The sequence below is a fragment of the Macrosteles quadrilineatus genome, unplaced genomic scaffold (genome assembly GCF_028750875.1).
Source record: "Macrosteles quadrilineatus isolate MER2022 unplaced genomic scaffold, UCM_ALF_1.0 Scaffold_2__2_contigs__length_208266976, whole genome shotgun sequence".
Taxonomy (NCBI): Eukaryota; Metazoa; Arthropoda; class Insecta; order Hemiptera; family Cicadellidae; genus Macrosteles; species Macrosteles quadrilineatus.
Genome location: NW_026542595.1, coordinates 129,887,513 through 129,897,870, shown reverse-complemented (window position 1 = coordinate 129,897,870; position 10,358 = coordinate 129,887,513). Strand labels below are relative to the sequence as shown.

The window sequence follows — 10,358 nt, the reverse complement described above, 5'->3', positions numbered from 1 at the left end:
TATCTCACAAAACAGTTTGTGATTGGGTGATTTGTAACCATGGCAACTTGTTGAATGTGTGGATGAAGAGAAACCAAAGAAAGAATAGAAGAACAAAGAAGAAAGGATAAGCAGTGTTTTACGTCATCTATTGCTATCTTTATCTTATTTGACGACTGTCGTTATTATCTTTAAGACTAGTTGTCTAATGTTTTCATCGACTTTCTTATGTTCTGAAACAACATGTAGTAGTAGCCTATGCTGACTACGGTAGCAGTAGCTTGCAGTACTAGACTTTCTATTTTTCTGTTCTTTACGTGATTTATTGCTGTACGTTCAGTGTTGTGTAATTTTTGTTTTGCTTGAGTAAGCGTGATTTTAACGTTACAGTTTTTATTACTGAACCAAGGTTATTGACTTAACATATCACAATTGCGCAATACTATTATTTGTATTTTGATTATGTAAAATGCACTACAACCGGTTAGTCCGGCCGTTTTGTAGTTCGGCCAGTGGTCCGGTCCCGAGGTGGCCGAACTAGAGGGAGTCTACTGTATTTAGAAGACTGACTCACTAAACAGACAAGCCTGCTCTTACGACCGTAAGCTAAATCAAACCTATCTTGCCTAGAGCCCTTTATCAAGACTAATCTAGGAGGATTAAAGGTTAATAAATTTTAACCAATACATGAATGATCTGATTTTATTCAAAGTCTTTTGTTTTCAAATAGTGTACATTATACAACCAATCATACCAAAGGTCAATTATAGTAAACAATTGTTGCTACAACTACCCATAACACAGGCAACAAAATATCTTTAGTTATTGCAAAATAAACTAATACTCGAAATTATTACAAAATTACTTAATGTATTCACAGATACCACAATAAATGACAAAATGTGCAAATGAATCAGTGACCAAATATACAAAGCTACAAGCTTTGATTGACAGAAAAATGTACAACATTTAGACAAATCCTTTGGAAATCGTTGAGCAATAATCCTGTTTGAAAATTCTGACTGCAGCTAACACATTTTTCATTAATAACATTTATGCTGTATCTCTTTTACTAAGAAAAACACATCCGATACAACAATATTGACTAAGGAATGCAATAGCTATTGTATCAGATAATAACAAGAAGGGATGAAACACTATACGTTATTGTTATTGAAAACAATTGATAGGAATAACTGATTAAGCAAGCAACTAGTAAAAACAAATTAACAAAAACACTGAACACAAAACCAAACAAGAAAATTAAAGTAAGTAAAATGCTGTGTTTACCAAGTAAGAACTACTTGAAATATTAATAGAAAACAGAAATATTGTATTTCAGATCTGTTTTCCTTATTTAAATAACAGCATCAATGTTTAAACAAAAAATAAACAAGATTAAAGTGTCCACGAGGCCATATTTACAGCAGCGCATCCATACACGTGCTAATGCGAACTAAGGACCTACTACAAGTGATTATGAAATGCAAAATATTATACCTAATATTTATGATCTGAAAAGGAACTTTGAATTACATAACAATCCCCTGAAGAGGGAGGCCCCTTGGACTATGAACCTTACATAAGCGAATTATGTACAGCTACTAACAGATCATCGTGTACACCAACTAGAGTAACAAAAGAGGAGAAAAAACACTCAAAATGTGATTTTCAAAATTATACAACATTAAATAATGATCAGTCCAAAACAGTTGGAAAAATTTACAAGTAGAAAAATAAATAATCGTTAAAATGTTAAAAAAGGTTTGGCCAAATTCTACATTAAGAAGCGGCATACACAATATACACAATTTTCATCACATACACTTATAATAGAGAAATGTTAACATCGACATCAGCAAAATGAGAGGAAATCGACTAATGCTGCACATTGACACAAGAAATGACACAATGCGCCCTTTATACTTTTGTTCAGACAATCTATTCTAACTACGGAATTTTTAATTGTACGTATACATATCCACAATAAGCTAGGGCCAGCCATCCGTCGTTCTATCACACATATAAAAACAATTTTTTTATATTTTTTCTAGTTTCTCGCACAACAAAAACACAAAACAATTTTATACATAACTTAAAACAAGTAAGAACTAGAATTACTTCAGTAAAATAGGGAAGAGAAAAGAGCAGAGAGTCGAGATAGAATCGACTACCTGATAACACAAACAGTCTTTAAGAATATTATGACCGGGATCCACACACTGTCCCCGACACCTCCCTACCTAAATTGTGCCTAGATAACGATTAATTTAAATCACAAATACCGAATTGTCTGTTCCCGTACAAACCACTCTTCTAGAGAAATACAAAATCCAACAATCACGGCAAAATCTCATTTATAACATTTCACAAAACCGCTACACTCCACAATAGGAAGAGCAGATGCGAGTTTCACTAACAATATAACACTAGAATTTAATACTGCGATTTTACTAGATTAAGTAGAAAGAGGACGATTGCGGAGGGTCCGCACACAAATCGAATGAAACACCGATCGGTAAACATTATCAAAGAGAATACACGAATGTGTGATAACAAACAAGTAACTAATTAGAAAGAGTGAAATAATTAGGCCACTAGAGGGGGTGGGGGCGGGGGCGAGGAGCGGATCACGTGTGTTGTTTGACCACGATGACACCCGGTCGTTGCTGCGGAGGGTGGAACTGCAGAAAGGGGTTAAGCAGACGCTGCTGCTTGGAGAGTGTGGCCGCGGGAGTGTCTGCAGGGACTGCTGTTGCGGTCGCTGTCACTGACGCTGTCGTGCTGTCACTGATGAAAGCGTCTCCCTCTAGGTGACGGATGGCTTCCACGATGGTCTCCAGGTTTTGGCGTGAAGTGCTTGCCAAGTACACCCTGTAATTCACATAACTTTATTAGCAAATGTAGAAATCACATTTTGTAAGCATGAAAGAATATTGCAATAAAGACAAGACTACAGTAAAAAAAGCCACTATTACTGAGCACCTACTAAGAAATATATGACTAAAACACAGTCAAAAAACATTATCAGCCGGATTTCTGATTACGCCTGACATCGTCCCATAGCCTGCAAACTCTTCTGATCATGCCTCAACTTTTTCCAAAAGGGCAGAAAGTTTATTTTGTGTTTGCGACACTGAGCGCTATTGTATACAAAACTGTTTGGTTATATAATTGGGGGAGGAGTTATAGTTTATGATTAAATCGTTTTATTTGGTTAATTGAGGTTTAAAATACTGTAACTGAAATAACAAGAAACAAGTTGTAAACATAACACGACCTCTACAGTGCACCGGACAGAACTAACAATAAAATTGTCTTAAGCTGATCCATAAGGATGAGAAATCGTCTAAGGGAGTTCGTTTTATCTATGACATAACCATGCTTTATTGTTCAAGAACACTAATACAGCAAGAATCTGTAAAACATACACCCTAATACATCCTACACACACATCCTAATACATCAATCAAAAGATAATCTACAGCAGTTTTAAGTGAAATCAACATATTTTTCACTGAAGTGGAGGCCATTTGTAGATGCTCACCTGGCTTGTGGAACGACCTCTTCTCCGTTGGCTCCACTAGGGGATGGTAGTCGCTCTGCCTCTGCCTTGGGCTCAGACTTGATGGCAGCCTCCAGTAGCGAGGGGAGGCGTGAAGGTGTGGGGGAGTGTGGAGGGGTGGGTGTTGTGGCTATCACCGTCTCTGTGTGACTGACGGGCTGTAGACTAGCAGCAGACACCACCTGTAATGTCGCCACTGTGCCGGCCGTCTCTGTACTCTCGGCCGACCCTGTGCTCGACTGACTCTCTCGTCTCACTGGTGTTAGCAATCCTGGTTCATCCTGCAACACATCATCAGTTCTTAAAACAAGTCTTAACCCCTTGAACAGGTAATGTAGAAACTAAGTTTGTAAACCCTATAAGAAATCAGTGATAAACATCCCAATCATGTTAAATATGCCTAACAATAGCAATTATTCTAGTAATCTTAAGATGGAAAATTTCTCAGCACCTTTCTAAGCATCCATTCTTGTAGTAAGTGCCAGAATGTGCCTGGGTCTTATGAACATCCTATTCTACTAATCAGGGTATGTAGCAAGAGTTTTAAACTGCCTGAGAGCAAATAAAACAGTGAGTCGTTTTTGGCCTCACCTCTTGCTGATGTTGGCTGTACTGCATCTGCACCTGCTGGGTGATCTCACGGATTCTCTCCGGATACAGTTGGGTCTCCAGACTGCGAACCTGGTCCTCCAGGATCATCCGTAGTCCTCTCTCCCGGTCTAGTTGCACCCTCAGCTCTATGAGTTCAGAGTTTGTAGCCGCCTGGTCTATATCTAGCAGTGTGGGACTGGCAGACCCTGCCTCGGCTGCAACTACGCCTTCTTCTGTCACCACTACCATGCCTGTCACAACCAACAAACAAATCAGTCTACCAAGTAAATCATACCTCACAACCTTAAAAAATAGGTAGAAGAGTTATTTGAGGCGTTCTTGTAGAATTTTTTTTTATCTGGATTATGATTCCTTAGTCTTGCCTGAGCCACCATATTGCGTTTCCCCTTTTCAGTACTACTAATTATTATATTCTTTCAAAAATTTTGGTTTCTTATTTTGGCACATACGCTACTGTTGTCTGGGTGTGGTCTTTCTTTTGTGATTCCCCAGCTTTGGCTGTATTTGTGTACTAATCGTATTATTTTTTTATATACTTTCTCACCTGTTTCAGAACAGAATCAGACTGAACAAAAGGAATGTCACACTGTTTCAAAAAATCCCCACAAAAAATTGGAATTATCTGTCAGAATGAGTTTGATGAGTATTTAAACAAAACAATCAACATTCTCAAATTACTGTAATAAGGTTTAGTATGTTTACCTGTCTCAGTCTTCCTCTTCTTGACAGCAGAGTTGGTTTCTCCCTCGTGTTGGTTGATGAGTCGCTTGAGTTGACAGTTTTGAGACAAAAGCCTGGTCTTCTCCTGCTCCAGCTGATAGATGTACTCTGCAGTCTGCTGAAGAATGGCCGCCTGAAACAAACAGTTCCAAAATATAAACATATTGCATTATTTTCATATTTTATGAACTAATGAGTTGAAAGTGCATTTCCCAGTCACTTGGAAGCAGCGAGGTCACATGAGCCACTAGTTTTACTAACCTAATATGCATCTTTCTTGTACAGTATTGACCATGCTTTGAATGCCGATAAGTTCACAGGGGCGAAGATAAACTGATATTTCATTACCTTACTCTCAAACATTTTTATTTCTATATCGCCCTTAACTTTGTCCCTATTTTACGATTTGTGAAATCTTAAGTGTAAGGACTTTTTTCCTCAACAATGAAATATATTATCGGACATTTTAGACCGACAACATCGACAAGCTTTTTCTAGTGGCATAATTTGTTCCATCAGTATTTCTTCATTTTCTAAGGGAAGAATAAAGTAGTTTGTGTCAAAGCGTGTGTCTTGCTGAGACTTTTAGCCTACATTATGACTTAGACACCCAAAGACAGTTATTTGTCGGCCATAACACACACTACAGAATCATGATCCAGGACGTGTTGGAGAGGTCTTCATGTGAGCTCAAAGCACACTTGACAACACCTACAGGGCACATCAAAGAACACATCCACACTGTTAATGCCTGCACTTGCCACTTCTCACTCACATAACACCGCTCTGTGTCATCAGGCTTTTGTTCCTCAGTCAAGTGATCTCCAAGGTGTTGATTTCTGTCTATAAGACACTTTTAAGTAGGCTAAAAATGCATTCAGGCTATTGCTACAGTTGAATTTGCCTCACACTGGATACATGCACCTTTGAATTAGCTTCCTCCCTCATCTATTTGTCGTTCCTAGACTGCTGTAGCCAAAACCAGTCTTCGATGCTCGTATAAGCATAAAAATTACTTTTACTCAGTACTATCTTATCAAGAAGCCTGTAGCAGTTAAATTTAGTGGAGGAGAGTCAGGTGTTTCAAACCAAAACACAACAAAGGCAGACAGCTGATGGGCGTCAGGTGGGGGAAAACAGCTGTTCACCAGCTGACAAATAGCCGGCATCTTCAACGTAAGTTGTATATTTTCAGCGGCATCTTTATCCATACCTACTTACTATTGCATAACAAATAACTGTCGACACAAACATGTTTGTTTGACTCAATGTGTTTAGCACCGCTCCAAAGTGGTACCAAATTAGCGTACAATAACGTTCCGAGTTTGCATGAAAATTTACTACCACAAAATAATCATTTATTGAGGTCGTGAGCAACTTTTCCTGGATATATTCCCACCACGTATTTTTTGTAGGAATCGAACAAAGTCGGTCCCAGTTTCCGAGAAAGGACAAATTTCTAAGAGCGGGAACGTGGGACCGCCAAGAAGGTGAAGAGTGGGAGGGGATAGGAGGCGTGAGAGGAGAGTTTCGTAAAAGGAGTCTGACAAGACAAAAATAGAGTGGCGCGGCACCAGAATCGTAGAGCAGAAGCAGCTGAGAGGAACTGGTTTCGAGCCCCCCCCCCCCTCCCCTCACCAAAGTTTGGTCGGTCCACCTGGCCCCCGAGACCTTGAGCGAACAAAGGAAGCCATCGTCTTTGTTCGGCTCTCGTCCCTTCGAGGCGCTCAAACTGGAGCAGCCAAAACCACGTGCTTTACTTGTAAATTCGTTTTGAAAACACACGCCGCACCGTTCATTTTACTAAATTTCTCTGTTTTTTATATTTAAGTTTTTTGGGGTTATACAAGGTAAATAGGTAAACACTCACTTATCTGTTGTAATTCGATCTCTGGCGATTCGAGTATGTTGTATTTCAAAAAGATCAAATTGACCTAAAATTCTTAACACCTAACGCGTTGGTCACTAACGATTCCAAAATCTCTATTACGTTTTAGAAAGCACCGTCTAGCAATTTGTGGTTTGATGGACTCGCAATACCCAACTTCGTTTTAAATTTTCAGCCTCTGCCGGATATTTTTAGACGTTTACAACTCTGACCACATAATTAGGCTCAGCTAAATAGACATCTATGCTTCCCCCTTCTCCATCTGCTAAGATAACGACAAGGCGGTCCGATAGCCCATGCCAACAGACTTTTGATGCAATAATTCTACAAAGAAGTATATCCGGCCAACCAGCTGTTTCCGGCCGTCGAGCCGCCCTCTGACGAAAATAGACCCGCAGTTCCATTTTGAACCGTGCGTTGCGCAATGAGTCGGGGTTATTACGGAACTAAAAATACTGGGTTCTCGTCCATCAAAATATTTACCTCGATGCTATTTCACACAATGAAATATACTTTGCGGAAAAGTAACATCACACAATTATATGAAACTAAATACCAAGCGTCAACTATATTTAGCTCGTAAATTAGGCTAAACCGTTCTTATATATTACACCGATACCACAATTGATAAATTGTCCCAGCAGTGTATAGATTACGCAGGAACTAAACGAGGTGAAATAACTTAGGGGTAATAAACAAGTTGTTTATATCCACAACTTATAGACCACAGGCTATAATTGGGCCATTATTTATGCGACAGCATATACATTAGATTTTACAACTTCAAAGAAAGTAGAAAGGATTGTGAAATAACTTAGGGGTAGTTTATATCCACAACTTATAGACCACAGGCTATAGTTGGGCCATAATTTATGCAGCAGCATATACATTAGATTTTACAACTTCAAAGAAAGTAGAAAGGATTGTATTGGTCCATAGTCCATGAATGGTGCGGCGGAACCTTGGCGCACAGACATGAGTCACGGCCGCGCCACACAGCTGATCAGCCCACTATATCCGGCCACCACTTTCACATCTGCGCCCACTGCAGACCATACTACGCTAAATGAATAATTGCTAAAACATCGACTTTACTTATCCCCCACCCGAGTCACTGAAGGAATATTTAGTGATATCAAATGTACTACAGTAAAGGAATACCAAAACCGTAAACTTAACAAGGTTAGTTTGTGAAGCTAAGTATATGTAAATTATAATCAGTTCTTTACTAGAAAGTAAAACAGCTGCGTACTAGTGAAACATTATCATAGAGACAATGTAGCATCAACTTTGTATTGTGGAGCGGCAGATGTTGAGATCAGCTGTTGAACACCCGGCGGGAGCCCCTGTCAGCTGTTCCAAGATGGCGGCCGCCGCGTAGTTTCCCGCCGCGCCGCACCACAAGCTATATATAGCCGCGCACTCTACCGCTACCCTGGCGCTGTAATTAGTCAATTTACAATTACATTATTCACGCCGCTTGACGCCGAATGCTGACGGTCGAATTTAATCATCGTTAGCATCATCCTCTCGCTAATTTAACGCCGCAGCAAATCCTGCTGACTCGGCGCTCCAAGCATTTCAATTGTTTGTAATCATGCGAAACTTAATATTGTGTTCTAAAGTATAGTTTCGGTGGACAACCAGCAACGTAAAAATTCAGTTGAGGTAAATAGTAAAATTAAATGCCTCTAAGAGACATGCACTTTTGGACTTTCATTTTGGGAATTTGGAACAGCAAACCCCAAGGAAATACATAAAAACTAAATTTTCACATCAGCAATCTTTGCCATTGTACTGACTTTACTGATTGAGACCGAAGTCAAGACCAACGGATGCTAAGAATTAATCAGAAACGGTTTCCGCTGACGCCATCCATTCTTGGAAGGAATGCGCCATATTGTTCCGGACGTGGCGATAAAACGTCGTATCTTACGGAAATTCCGCCGACGAGGCTACACAAGACTCTCGAAACTGACCTCAAAGGTAAAGGATCTTTCTATCAAAGATTTAGGACAGACTTTATGCAGCAAAACAGGGGGAGAAAGAGAATAAATAAGACGAGATTTCACACTGTCAACGACAACCGTAGCGCCACCTGTTGGTAACTTGGTAAATATACGTGACCTTGACCTTTGAGGTAACAACAATAATAATCGTTACTACAGTTGAATTGGAATTTCACCAATATGCTTTAAGATCAAGACCTAATTATAGAGACTGCTATTCATGAAACTCTTGAGATAACCTTTGATGATTATACTGACAAAAACGAACCGATTCTACAATTGCATTTCATCCCAACGCCTTTTCAGCTTCTCTCAAGGCCGAGACAAACTAGTGCCATTTAATTTGAGAATTAGTAAGCAAAATATAACTAACGATATTGTAACTGTTTCGCCACTATGTTTTCGAAGAGTTGCGTTGCAATGTTCAAGCTGACTGAGTTAAGCAGATTGTGAAGTTTCTCGGCTATAAACATTAAATAGTGTTCGTTAAAGGCCGGAAGGCTCGACACGGTGCAAAGGTTATTGATTCCCCTTATCACTTATCAGCCGGTGTAAAACTCTGCACACAGGTGGCGCAATCAGCTGGTGATAAGAGAGATAACGGCAGCCGTCTCTAGCTAGCTGCGGCCTGCGGCTGGTCTTTGAGCCGTACCGAACCCAGCTAAACTAAAAACTCTTCAGCATTGCAACAAACCAACTACAGTAACGCCGACGGTAAGCAACTTGAGCCGTAGTGTAGTTTTTATTGTTTTGTCATTGGGAAACGCACTTTCACGTTACAGCAGAATCTCTGAAGAGTCTCAACTGCGTCTCTCAACCGCAACTGCAAGTCGCGTCTCTGAACAATCTTCGTCTCTGAGCAGTAACTACAAGCTGACTCTCTGAACAGTGGCTTTAAACTGAGTCTCTGAAAAGCATCTAATATCGATCTCTGAGCAGTAACTACAAGCTGCCTCTCTGATCAGTAGCTTTAAACTGCGTCTCTGAGCAGAAAACTAATCTTCATCTCTGAGCAGTAACTACAAGCTGCCTCTCTGATCAGTAGCTTTAAACTGCGTCTCTGAGCAGAAAACTAATCTTCATCTCTGAGCAGTATCTACAAGCTGCTTCTCGGAGCAGTAGCTTTAAACTGAGACCCTGTACCGTAACTACAAGTCGCGTCCCTGAACAGTATGATGATTTAAGCAATACTATCAATCGTGCAAACTCTTGAGATAGCTAGTACAACTTCTCGTACGTTTACGCGTGATGCACTATAACACCGGCGAGTTTGTTACAATGCAGCAATGCACTCTACAAGGCCGCTGGGTTCCTTCACCCGTGGTCGTCGTCAAGGTTCTCACACTCACATCCACTAGTTTATTCATTCATTAATTCACCTGCAGCCTCATTATATAACCACCGCCTCTAGAATGCCGCCACTCGACTAACACTGCACACTGCACATACCACTTTTTAACTCTTCGTATTTTCTAACCTCAATGCAAAAATCTGCGAGCTTTTCCCTAACGTGGAGTGGAATATTCGACGGAAATTGTGGAAACGTTAATCTTTACTTAATGTACTAGGAATGGTTTTTTGCCTG

General features: G+C 40.0%; 1 protein-coding gene across 1 annotated transcript in view; it reads right to left on the bottom strand.

Annotated features, from left to right (window-relative positions):
* Positions 1-663: 663 nt before the first annotated feature.
* The window catches only part of LOC128985681 (transcription factor AP-4), a 59,913-nt gene continuing 50,218 nt past the window's right edge, over positions 664-10,358 (bottom strand). Inside the window, exons 3-6 of the mRNA XM_054405454.1 lie at positions 4,859-5,009; positions 4,136-4,386; positions 3,527-3,825; positions 664-2,853 (exon numbers count right to left, since the gene is read on the bottom strand). Coding sequence (XP_054261429.1) covers positions 2,610-2,853; positions 3,527-3,825; positions 4,136-4,386; positions 4,859-5,009 — 945 coding nt within the window. The 3' untranslated portion in view covers positions 664-2,609. The remainder of the gene's footprint in view (positions 2,854-3,526; positions 3,826-4,135; positions 4,387-4,858; positions 5,010-10,358) is intronic.